The sequence below is a fragment of the Trachypithecus francoisi genome, unplaced genomic scaffold (genome assembly GCF_009764315.1).
Source record: "Trachypithecus francoisi isolate TF-2019V2 unplaced genomic scaffold, Tfra_2.0 Contig01603, whole genome shotgun sequence".
Classification (NCBI taxonomy): domain Eukaryota; kingdom Metazoa; phylum Chordata; class Mammalia; order Primates; family Cercopithecidae; genus Trachypithecus; species Trachypithecus francoisi.
Window position 1 is genome coordinate 1,948,293 of NW_022681445.1, and position 13,329 is coordinate 1,961,621.

Here is a 13,329-nt window from a genome sequence, read left to right on the forward strand (position 1 = left end):
GACAACATGATGAAACCCCATCTCTACTAAAAACACTAAACCCCGTCTCTACTAAAAATTAGCCAGGCATGGTGCCATGCACCTGTAATCCCAGCTACTCGGGAGGCTGAGGCAGGAGAATGGCTTGAACCCGGGAGGCGGAGGTTGCAGTGAGTTGAGATCGTGCCACTGCACCCCAGCCTGGGCCACAGAGCAAGACTCTGTCTCAAAAAACAAACAAACAAACAAAAAATATATATATATGAATTAGATGATACCTAATTGAGACTGGTACTTAAAGCCAGACTTGAAAACCAACTCCCTTGAAACAAGCTAAGAAACAAAAAAGTCTCCTTCACGAAGTATCCCTTAATTCCCCTCAATGAAGACAAGATATCTTCATCCAAAAATCATACCTTTTTTTCTGTGCCTTTCTTCTGGCATTTATCACATTTTATCTTGTATTTTGGTCATATGCTTTCCTCATCTCCTTTACTAGATTATGAATTATTTGATACTCTATGAAGAGAATATACTCAGCTCTAGGGTCCCAGAAAGATTCATTTTCCAGGGTAGCTTAAATCTTAGCTCTCATTAAAAAAACAAAAACAAGTCTGGGCCCGATGGCTCACGCCTGTAATCCCAGCACTTTAGGAGACTGAGGCAGGTGGAGCACCTGAGGTAAGGAGTTCGAGGCCAGCCTGACCAACATGGTGAAACCCTATCTCTACTAAAAATACAAAAATTAGCTGGGTGTTGTGGTGTGCGCCTATAGTCCCAGCTACTCAGGAGGCTGAGACAGGAGAATGGCTTGAACCTGGGAGGTGGAGGTTGCAGTAAGCCGAGATTGCGCCACTGCACTCCAGCCTCCGCAACAGGGCAAGATTCCATCTCAAAAAGAAATAAATAAACCAGAAAATAAAAAACAAAAACCCCCTGAAGCCCATGAAATCTAAAGTGGGGGTGAAGCAAGATCAACAAAAAACAATGCCACTTCATTATATCAAGTAATTCCTGAACTCTAAGAATACTAAATTTTGAATTAATAGGCCCTCTGCTATTTTTTCCTTTAAAATTTGTAATAGGCCAGGTGTGGTGGCTCACGCCTCTAATCCCAGCACTTGGGAGGCTGAGGTGGGTGGATAGCAAGGTCAGGAGGTCGAGACCACCCTGGCTAACACGGTGAAACCCCGTCTCTACTAAAAATACAAAAAATTAGCCGGGCGTGGTGGCGGGCGCCTCTAGTCCCAGCTACTCGGGAAGCTGAGGCAGGAGAATGGCATGAACCCGGGAGGCAGAGCTTGCAGTGAGCTGAGATCGCGCCACTGCACTCCAGCCTGGGCGATAGAGCAAGACTCCGTCTCAAAAAAAAAAAAACTTGTAATAAAAATTTAATGCAGTCAACATCATTTTATTACCTTTTATTTTAATTTAATTTAATTTTTTTGAGACAGAGTCTTGCCCTGTCGCCCAGGTAGGAGTGCAGTGGCATGATCTCGGCTCACTGCAAGCTCTGCCTCTCGGGTTCATGACATTCTCCTGCCTCAGCCTCCCGAGTAGCTGGGACTATGGGCGCCGGCCACCACGCCTGGCTAATTCTTTGTATTTTCAGTAGAGACAGGGTTTCACCATGTTAGCCAGGATGGTCTCGACCTCCTGACCTCGTGATCTGCCCACTTCAGCCTCCCAAAATTCTGGGATTACAGGCGTGAGCCACCACGCCCGGCTGTTTTTTTTTCTTTTTGTTTTTTATACAGGGCTTCACTCCCATTCCCCAGGCTGGAGTGCAGTGAGGTGAACATGGCTCACCACAAACTCCACCTCCTGGGCTTATGAGATTCTCCTGCCTCGGCCTCCCAAGTAGATGGGACTACAGGTGCATGCCACCACACCTGGCTAATTTTTTTTTTTTTTTTTGGTAGTTTTTGTAGAGACGGGGTTTTGCCATATTGCCCAGCTGGTCTTGAACACGTAGGCTCAAAGCGATTTGCCTGCCTCAGCCTCCCAAAGTGCTGGGATTATAGGTATAAACCACTGTGCCTGGCCCTGATTTTATTACCTTCTACTGAGAACAGACAGCTGTCAGTAAAATTATGCTTGGAGAGTAACAAACGGGAGAAAGTCTTAAGTTCTCAATGACTCTGAAGAAGGCAAGGGTATAAAGAGAGAGAGAAACACAAACCAATTAAAAATCTTTATCACCTCACTCCAAAAAGATCTGCATACAAATTTGAGTAGCTTTAATATCTAATGTTTTCAAATTATCAGAAAATGTTGGCTTGCTTAACTGGTATTCTAACCACAGGCAGTTGCTTCTGCACTGGGCTGAATTCTTAGCACAGTCAGAGAATGCTGTTTCCAAGCCAGAGGCTCCCGCAGCCCCCACTTTAGCTTTGGCGTGCGTGTGTGTATGCACAGACACTGCAGTGAGCGCTCCAGGGAGCCTATGGGACTCCCTCCGGCTTTGGTGTGCCTCAGTCTGCAGTCACACCACAGTGAAGGCTCGCAGTTGAGGCTTTTAGGCTCACTTTCCACATTTCTGTCTAGGGCTGTGTAGAGATTTCTTGATATTTTACTTCCTTTCCCATATAAAATTTAGTGGGCATTTGTTTTTTTGTTTGTTTTTGTTTTTTTGAGATGAAGTCTCGCTCTGTTGCCCAGGCTGGAGTGCAGTGGTGCAATCTTGGCTCACTGTAACCTACACCTCCCAGGTTCAAGCAATTCTCCTGCCTCAGCCTCCCAAGTAGCTGGGATTACAGACGTGCATCACCATGCCCAGCTAATTTTTGTATTTTTTTTAGTAGAGACAGGGTTTCGCCATGTTGGCCAGGCTGGTCTCGAACTCCCGACCTCAGGTGCTCCACCCGCCTTGGCCTCCCAAAGTGCTGGGATTACAGGCATGAGTCACCGTGCTCGGTTGCATTTGTTAAGGAATTTTTTAAAAAGGAAAGGAAGCTTCCATAGAAAATATCAGAGAAATAAAACAAAAAACAAACAAACAAAAAAAAACTATGAATATTTACTCTTTAAAAAGGATTGCCAAAAGACACTTGATATTGGTATAGTATTCCTATTCAAGAGCTAGTTTAAACAGGCTCGAGAGGGACTAATTCCTTTAGAAACCACAGGTATAAAAAGTAGTGGGTTTTTTTCTTTTTCTTTTTTATTTATTTATTTTGAGACAGGGCCTCACTGTGTTGCTCCAGCTGGAGTGCAGTGGCGCAATCATGGTTCACTCTATTTAGCCCCTTACCTTCTGGGCTCAAGCAATCCTCCCACCTCAGCCTCCCAAAGTATGCCACCATGCCTGGCTAATTTTATTTATTTTTTGGAGAGATAGGGTGTCACTATGTTGCCTAGGCTGGTCTCAAACTCCTGGGCTCAAGTGATCCTCCCACCCTGGCCTCCCAACGTGCTGGGCGTGAGTCACTGCACCTGGCCAAAAAATGAATCTTAAGATTTCACTGGAAGATTACTTATGTAAATTATAAAGAGGGCTTATAATTTATTCTGTTACTTCCAAATCCCAGTTCAAAATTCTGGATTTTAATTCTGAGATAGTTATTTATATATATTTTTTAACTTGTCAGTGATTTGAAGCTCATTTATATTTTTTAAAAAAGTATTTTCATTGAAAAATGATTTTCTTCAATTTGTGATGTAGAAGGTATATTAATATAAGACGTCCAATTCTTCCTTAGCTGGCTGTGCTTCTGAGTGCTTAGTAGAGACACGATACCTTATTCTCTACTCATTCTTCCTTATCAGTAGGAAGGGAATGTTCCAAGCGAACATAGGCAACATTTAATCAGCTATGTGGCCACTAAAAGAGATGAAAGGTGACAAGTTCTTGCAATTACACAACTTCTTCCCTCTGTTGCTCATGTACTAGACAGCACAGAGAACGTGGCCTTTAGCTGGTAGCTAGTCCTCAACATACCATGGCTCACACCCTCAGCTGAGTTGAGAAGCCTGGGGGATAAACAGAAACGGCAGTGCTAGGGAAGAACAGAACTTATGATAAGTGAAAAACCAAGAGGAAGAGGCTCTCAATTATGTCTTTTTCCTGGGAGCATAGTACATTCCCTTTGAATTCAGTTTCAATAAAACTTTTAAATAATATGCTATACTTGGAGGAAACTATGAATACAATATAATGGAAAATATGGTCTAAGACTATGGTGGAATGCATTGCATTTTATGGTCACTACTTATTTGGCCCTGCTGATAATAACCAAATGCTCAGAAGTTCTACTGCTCTACCAAGGAAGGTCACCTGAAAAATCTGAGCTGGAGACATAACTAGAAGCAAACAGAAAAAGCAATAAATCAACAGGGTTATCAAATATTTTACAAAACCCTAGAGAAACCACATATTTAAACCAAAAGGAAGAAAATGAAAAAGATGTTTCTCACCTTTTGAAAGTTCTCCTTCCACAAATCTTCTATGACTATATATCCTCGTAAACCCCAGTCATATAATCTCTCCCCACTGACCTTGAAACAAAATAGAAAAGATCTTACCATTTGACCCAGCAATCCCTATTATTGGGAATAATAATGGAATGATGGAATATAATCATTTTACTATAAAGATACATGCATGCATATGTTCATCATAGCAGTATGCATAATAGCAAAACATGGAATCAACCTAAATGCCCATCAATGGTAGATTTTTTTTTTTTTTTTTTTTTTGAGATGGAGTTTTCGCTCATTGCCCAGGCTGGAGTGGAATGGCGCAATCTTGGCTCACTGCAACCTCTGCCTCCTGGGTTCAAGCAATTTTCCTGCCTCAGCCTCCCAAGCAGCTGGGATTACAGGCACCCGCCACCACAACCAGCTAATTTTTTGTACTTAGTAGAGACAGAGTTTCACCACGTTGGTCAGCATGGTCTCGAACTCCTGCCCTCAGGTGATCCACCTGCCTCAGCCTCCCGAAGTGCTGGGATTACAGGTGTGGTTCACCACGCCCGGCCAATGGTAGACTTGATAAAGAAAATGTGGTACTTATACACCACAGAATACTATGCAGCCAAAAAGAATGAGCTCATGTCCTTTGCAGGGACAGGGATGGAGCTGGGGGCCATTATCTTAAGTGAACTAACACAGGAACAGAAAACGAAATACCCCATGTTCGTACTTGTAAGTGGGAACCAAACCTTGACAACAAATGGACACAAAGAAGGGAACAGAGACCAAGGCCTACTTGAGGGTGGAGGGTGAGAAGACGGAGAGGATCAACAAACTACCCATCAGGTACTAGGCTAATTACCCAGGTAACAAAATAATCTGTACACCCAACCCTCATGACACACAACTTACAATAACAAACCTGCACATGTACCTCTAAAGCTAAAAGTTAAAATAGAAAGAAATTAAAAAAAAAAAAAAAAAGACTCCTACTCTGGGCATAGCCACATAGGCTTCTCAACCAGCAACCAAGTTCACCCTCTCCACTCCAGCCATTTACTGCTTAAACCATAACAGGCTGAAATAATGTTTGATTATTTTTATATCTAGGGCTGGAAGATGTTACTCACTATTCCTGATCTGGGGCTGGAGCAGGGACAGAAGCATTAACTATCTGCCTCCAGGACTGTTACAAACAATGTTGAGCAAATGCTGGAAAGTACTGGTATTTGTCACCAAAGCCATCAAGCTCCCTGAGCTGGGGCCACTGGACTCCCACATACAACTGTAGCCCACTTTAGGAATCTGGACTCAATTCTGTCATGAACAACCAAGGGAGCGCAGTCTCAGGTCAGTCTGGCTCAGAGTCCAATTAGGGTGACTGCACTGCTGTCTGCTCCTGGAACTGAGTTTCCGTGTGATGTGGTAGTTCGAGCAACTGAAGTCCCTATGTCCACAATCTGCCCAGGACCTCAAAACCTAGAGCCTGCCTTGCTCTTGCCAGTTTCTGAGGGACACCATCTCTAGCGTTCCACTAACTCCAGATAGCACCCTTTTCAGACTACCTACTGGTCTCCATCAGTGGTTCTCAAACAACACAGGCGTTAATAACAAACCACCGGAGGGCTTGCTAAAACACAGACTGCTGGCCCTTATTCCCAGAGGTTCTGATTCAGCCAGTCTGGGGTGGGGCCTGAGAGTTTGCATTTCTAACAAGTTCTCAGGTGATGCTGCTGCTTCTGGTCTGGTAATGCACTTTGAGAATCAATGGTACAGCTTTATCCATGTTGCCTGCCACTGTGATCGACCTGCCTGCCAGGTTACCATAAGGCTGAGGCTTCAAGGGTAAGAAAGGAGCAGCCAATTGAAAGCCCCGAAAAGGGCACTCCCAGCAGAGGGGATTACAGTCCCCAAAGTCCCCAACAAGGAAAGCAAGGGCACCAGTACCAGGGAGTAGAGGAGGTCAGAGTAGTCTGTGTCTACAATACCAGCAAGAGCAGGTTGTGACTGGATACGCATAAACTGAGTGACCTATAATTATCAGCTTTGGAATTTGAGTCTGTAGACTTTCATGTAAGTATACAAAAAATGTATCATAAATTTTTGCTGATGAATATTCAAACAATCATGCAAATTCGTGTTCAAATTCTGTGAACACTGGCATTACTGGAAGAAGGGCCAGAACTGAGACATACAGTGGAGGAAATAATTTAAATTTGCTGTATTCACCTATATGTACAAACAAATTTAGTCTGGTGTTATAAGAACTGCAAAATAAAATAAAATTAAGCGTCAGATTCATACACACACAAACAAGAATGAGGGACATCAGGGATTACAGAGTTTCTCTTACCTGGGCAAACACGATGGCTTGTTGCGGATAATAGAGGGAGGCAGCTAACCCCATGAAACCAGGCGGATACACTAGCTTCTTTATTTTTGAACCTAATAAATAAAATAAAAGGTTGTATATGCCATCAGATGATCCATTATCCTCACCATCACAATTTACCTTATCCATTTAACACGGAACGAGGCCAGGCACAGTGGCTCACGCCTGTAATCCAAAAGCTTTGGGAGGCCAAGGCAGGAGGATCACTTGAGGCCAGGAGTTTGACACCAGCCTGGGCAACATAGTCAGGCCCTGTATCTACAAAAGTTAAAATAAAAAAATTAGCCAAGCGTGGTAGTGTGCGCCTATAGTCCTAACTACTTGGGAGGCTGAGATGGGAGGATTCCTTGAGCCCAGGAGTTCGAAGTTACAATGAGCTACGATCACACTCTGCACTTCAGCCTGGGTGACAGAGCAAGACCGTGTCTCTTAAGAAACCCAAACAACAGGCCGGGCGCGGTGGCTCAAGCCTGTAATCCCAGCACTTTGGGAGGCCGAGACGGGCGGATCACGAGGTCAGGAGTTCGAGACTATCCTGGCTAACACGGTGAAACCCCGTCTCTACTAAAAAATACAAAAAGCTAGCCGGGCGAGGTGGCTGGCGCCTGTAGTCCCAGCTACTCGGGAGGCTGAGGCAGGAGAATGGCGTAAACCCGGAGGCGGAGCTTGCAGTGAGCTGAGATCCGGCCACTGCAGTCCAGCCAGGCAACAGAGCGAGACTCCGTCTCAAAAAACAAAACAAAACAAAACAAAACAAAAACCCAAACAACAAAACTAAATAACCCCACCAATGAATAAGATTTCTTCGGTCCTAAACTGAAAGAATGTTCCAAATAAAGTCGTGTGTACCAAAACGCTTTTTGCACAGCTTTATTGAGATAAAATTCACATTCACCCATTTAAAGTACAGTTCAATGGCTTTTAGTATATTGATAGAGGTTTGTAACCATCATTACAATAAATTTTAGAGCTTTTTCATAAATCACCAAAAGAAACCCATTAGCAGTCACTCCTCAACTCCCCCGTACTGTCCAGCCCTAGGCAACCACTGATCTACTTTCTATCTCTATATGTTTGCCTACTCTGGATATTCTTTTTCTTTCTTTTCTTTCTTTTTTTTTTTTTTTTTTTGCTCGTCACCCAGGCTGTAGTGCAATGGTGCAATCTTGGCTCACTGCAACCTCTGCCTCTCAGGTTCAGGCAATTCTCCTACCTCAGCCTCAGGCACACACCACCACGCCCTGCTAATTTTGTATTTTTAGTAGAGATGGGGTTTTGCCATGTTGGCCAGGCTGGTCTCGAACTCCTGACCTCAGGTGATCCACCCATCACAGCCTCCCAAAGTGCTGAGATTACAGGTGTAAGCCACTGCGCCCGGCTCTCTGGATATTTCATATAAATGGAATCATGCAGTAAATACACGGTCCTTTGTGACTGGCTTCTCTCACTCAGCACCAAGTATTTTCAAGGGAACGCCTTTTTTTCCCTAAGACAGCAGAAAAAAAGATCGTTTAAAAACAAACAAATGAGTATTTTGGTTTCTAGGGTTTATGTTCTTTTACAGCAATCTGGCTTCCTATTTAAATATTAAACACAAGCGTTCCTCTACTCCCCTTTCTGTAACCCCGTTAAAAAAACAGTAAGAAAAAACATTAATAAGCCGGCGCAGTGGCTCACACCTGTAATCCCAGTACTTTGGGAGGCCGAGGTGGGCGGATCACGAGGTCAGGAGATCGACACCATCCTGGCTAACATGGTGAAACCTCGTCTCTACTAAAAAAAATACCAAAAAAATTAGCTGGGTGTGGTGGCGGGCGCCTGTAGTCCCAGCTACTTGGGAGGCTGAGGCAGGAGAATGGCGTGAACCCAGGAGGTGGAGCTTGCAGTGAGCAGAGACCGTGGGCACTGCACTCCAGCCTGGGCAGCAGAGTGAGACTCCATCTCAAAAAAAAAAAAAAAAGGAAAAAACATTAATAAACCCACTATGAAGAAAAAATGGTGGAGGGCCACTGGCAGACAGGAAGTGTCAATCAATTTTCAGAAAATGGAGAGTGAATGGAAGTAAGAGGACACACTGCCTTGAAATCTTGAAATCTTGAGGAGGAGTGCAGCCTCAGAGGGCCGTCCCAGGCAGCCCCAGGGAGATTCCAGATCCAGAGACGGCAGGTACTGTGGGGAGTGGAGATGGCAACCAGGGGGCAAGACAGGGGGACAGGACAAACGCAAGTCCGATGCATGGACCAGCACGGCCCTTGCTTCCCCTATGCCATCCCAGTACAAAACTACCCCTGGCCAGGAAGTCACACCAGGTCAAAATGTTAAAAAGGGGCAGGGTTACTAGGCACGGTGGCTCACACCTGTAATCCTAGCACTTTGGGAGGTCAAGGCGTAAGGATTGCTTGAGGCCAGGAATTGAGACCAGCTGGAGTAACATAGCGAGATTCCGTCTCCATTTCTATTTTTCTGTTGAGAGAGGGTCTCACTTGGTCTCCCAGGCTGGAGTGCAGTGACCCAATCATGGCTCACTGCAGCCTCGACCTCCCAGGTTCAAACTATCCTCCTGCCTCAGTCCCTCAAGTAGGTGGGACTAGAAGTGCAAGCCATCATGCCTGGCTAATTTTTTTTTTTTTTTTTGTAGTTTTTGTAGATACAGGGTTTCCTCACATTGCCCAGGCTGGTCTTGAACTCCTGAGCTCAAGCAATCCACCTGCCTCAGCCTCCCAAAGTGCTGGGATTACAGGCATGAGCCAGTATGCCCAGCCCCCTATCTCTATTCTTAAAAAAAAAAAGTGAGCCAGATGCAGTGGCTCACACCTGCAATCCCAGCACTTTGGGAGGCTGAGGTGGGAGGACTGACTGAGCCTAAGAGTTTGAGATGAGCCTGGGCAACTTAGGGAGACCACATCTCTACAAAAAATTTAAAATTATCAGGTGTGGTGGCATGGGCCTGTGGTCCTAGTTTCTCAGGAGACTGAGGCAGGAGGATTGCTTGAGCCCAGGAGTTCAAGGCTGCTGTGAACAGTGTCTATGCCACTGCACTCTAGACTGGGTAATAATTTGGATGTTGTTCCCCCTGAATCTCATGTTAAATTGTAATCCCCAATGTTGGAGGTGGGGCCTGGTGGGACCTGACTGGATCATGAAGGTGGATTTCTCACATATGGTTTAATGCCATTCCCTTGGTGCTGTCCTTGTGCAACAGTGAGTTCTCTTGAGATCTGGTTGTTTAAAAATGTGTGACACCGGCTGGGCGCGGTGGCTCAAGCCTGTAATCCCAGCACTTTGGGAGGCCGAGACGGGCGGATCACAAGGTCAGGAGATCGAGACCATCCTGGCGAACACAGTGAAACCCCGTCTCTACTAAAAATACAAAAAACTAGCCGGGCGAGGTGGCGGGCGCCTGTAGTCCAGCTACTTGGGAGGCTGAGGCAGGAGAATGGCGGGAACCCGGAGACGGAGCTTGCAGTGAGCTGAGATCCCGCCACTGTACTCCAGCCTGGGCGACAGAGCAAGACTCCGCCTCAAAAAAAAAAAAAAATGTGTGACACCTCCCCCACCTCTTTCTCTTGGTTGCACTCTTGCCATGTGAGACACCAGCTCCCCCTTTGCCTTCCACCATGATTGTAAGCAGCGCAAGGCCTCACCAGACGCCGAGGAGATGCTGGTGCCAGGCTTCCTGTACAGCCTGCAGAACTGTGAGCCAAATAAACTTCTTTTCTTTATAAATTACCCAATGTTAGGTTATAGCAATGCAAGAATGGCTTAACACACTGGGCGGCAAAGCAAGATCCTGTCTCAAAAAAAAAAAAAAAGAAAAGAAAAAAAAAAAAGAGTTAAAACGGGGGGGCAGGGTGTCACTACAGAAACACCATGGATTTCCTGCTGAGAACCAAGAGAGCCGGAAGGGGTGAGTATGTCAGTGCCTGAGAGTAAAGCCCTCCTCACTGGCACCCTCGTATATGGTCACTTCCCATCTAGCTCCCCTGAGGTAGAACCTGCCCGTCAGTGGGTCCCATGTATAGACAGGGAGTTCTTTTTTTTTTTTTTTTTTGAGATGGAGTCTCGCTCTGTTGCCCAGGCTGGAGTGCAATGGCGCCATCTCAGCTCACTGCAACCTCTACCTCCTGGGTTCAAGCGATTCTCCAGCCTCAGCCTCCTGAGTAGCTGGGATTACAGACACCCTCCACCACACCTGGCTATTTTTTGTATTTTTAGTAGAGATGGGGTTTTGCCATGTTGGCTAGGCTGGTCTTGAACTCCTCACCTCAGGTGATCCTCCCGCCTCAGCCTCCCAAAGTGCTGGGATTACAGGTGAGAGTTCTTATTAGCATTTCAGCTGCCTCACTTTGAAACATGACTGGATAACCAAGAATCACCAGTCATTTGTGGAAAGCCTGAAGCATAAAGGAGAAGACCAAGACAAGCCCAAAGAAAAAAAAAAAGACCCCACAGGAAACAGAATTTCAAAACAAAACTAAACCTATTACTAAGTATCATCAAATAAATTTTAAAAGCCACTACATTAAAATAAAAAAGAATTCTATGAAAAAAAGAACATTCAAAGAACAGGAAGGAGCTCTTGGAAATGACCAAAGCAAAAAAAATTCAAAAGGAACAAAATAATCAAGAAAATATAAGAGACACACAGGGTCCTTTTAAATAACTCATTGCTAATTAATGAGTTGAGGAAGGAAAAAGAATGAGAGTAAATTTTAAAAGATACACAAGATAGGCCGGGTGCAAGTGGCTCAAGCCTGTAATCCTAGCACTTTGGGAGGCTGAGGAAGGAAGACTACTTGAGCTCAGGAGTTTGAGACCAGCCTGGGCAACATGGTGACACCCGGTCTCCACAAAAAATACAAAAATTAGTCAGGCGTGGTGGTGCACACCTATAGTCACAGCTATTCAGGAGGCTGAGATGGGAGGATTGCTTGAGCCTGGGGAGGTCAAGACTGCAGTGATCCTTGATCATGCCACTGCACTACAACCTGGGTGACAGAGTGAGACCATCTCTCAGGAAGGGAAAGGGGAAAGGAAAGGGAAGGGAAGGATAGAAAGAAGGAGGGAGGGAGGGAGGAAAAGAAGATACTTTCAGCTGGATGCTGCAAGCCACCATATTGTTTAAGCAAGAATGAAAACACCTATATCCAAGGCCGGGCATGGTGGCTCATGCCTGTAATCCCAGCACTTTGGGAGGCTGGCGCGGGTGGATCACTGGAGGTCAGGAGTTCAAGACCAGCCTGGCCAACATGGTGAAACCCCGTCTCTACTAAAAACACAAAAATTAGCCAGGCATGGTGGCGCATGCCTGTAATCCCAGCTAATTGGGAGGCTGAGGCACGAGAATCACTTGAACCCAGAGGTGGAGGAGGTTGCAGTGAGCGGAGATTGTGACAGTGCACTCCAGCCTGGGCGACAGAGTGAGACTCCGTCTCAAAAAAAAAGAAAAGACCACTATCTAGTCACAACACCACAGAAATTCAGAACACTAAAGATTCACAGAAGATCTTCAAAGCTTCCAGGAAGAAAAAAAAAATGTATCACCTGTTCAGAAGCAGCAAATATCCAGACTGGCTATTGACTCTCACATCTACAATGCCAGATGCTAGAATACATGGCTTTGAAAGTTTCAATGGCAAACAAATTCAGTGCCCAACCAAACTATCACATGGTACGAGGGCAGAAAGTGATTTTCAGACATGGAAGGTCTTGGGAAGTTTACCTCCAACTTGGTATGCTTGGGAAGCATACCTCCACATGCTTTTTTGAAAGTGACTTAAGCATGTAGTTCGATAGCATGGCAGAGTAAACCAAGGAGAAGATGACATGGAACCCAGGTAAAGGGGGCTTAAACCCAAGAAAGTGTGAAGAAGACCAGTCCCAAAACAAGAACTGTGTTGAAGTCTCAGGCCAGATTGTAGGAGGATACAGAGCTGTGGAGCAAGGGGAATGGACAGAAGAGATAGCAGGACACAGAGCTTGGAGAAACCTGAGAATGAGGTTAAAAAAACCAGTAGAGGATGAAACCAGAGAATACACATGGCCTTGACTCCACTGAGAGGCACAGTGTTTTGTCATGGGACCCATATAGATGCTAGTAGAATGTGTGTGTTATTGATTTTTTTTTTTTTTAAGATACAGTTTTGCTATTGCTGCCCAGGCTGGAGTGCAATGGTGCAATCTCGGCTCACTGCAATCTCCACCTCCTGGGTTCAAGTGATTCTCCTGCCTCAGCCTCCCAAGATTCTGGGATTACAGGCATGCGCCACCATGCCCAACTAATTTTGTATTTTTAGTAGAGACAGGATTTCACTATGTTGGTTAGTCTGGTCTCGAACTCCTGACCTCAGGTGATCCACGTGCCTTGGCCTCCCAAAGTGCTGGGATTACAGGTGTTAGCCACCATACCCGGCCGATTTTTTTTTTTTTTTTTTTGAAATGGGGTCTCGCTCTGTTGCTCAGGCTGGAGTGCAATGGTGCAATCTCGGCTTGCTGCAACCTCTGCCTCCCGGGTTCAAGTGAGTCTCCTGCTTTCGCCTTCCAAG

General features: G+C 45.3%; 1 protein-coding gene across 7 annotated transcripts in view; it reads right to left on the bottom strand.

The window, feature by feature from the left end:
* Nucleotides 1-13,329, bottom strand: part of APOO (apolipoprotein O) — a 115,627-nt gene that overhangs the window by 18,783 nt on the left and 83,515 nt on the right. For all 7 annotated transcript variants that reach the window (XM_033195497.1, XM_033195492.1, XM_033195514.1 and 4 more), the window contains 2 exons: nt 6,746-6,837; nt 4,396-4,476 (listed from right to left, as the gene is read on the bottom strand). In XM_033195497.1, coding sequence (XP_033051388.1) covers nt 4,396-4,476; nt 6,746-6,837 — 173 coding nt within the window. The remainder of the gene's footprint in view (nt 1-4,395; nt 4,477-6,745; nt 6,838-13,329) is intronic.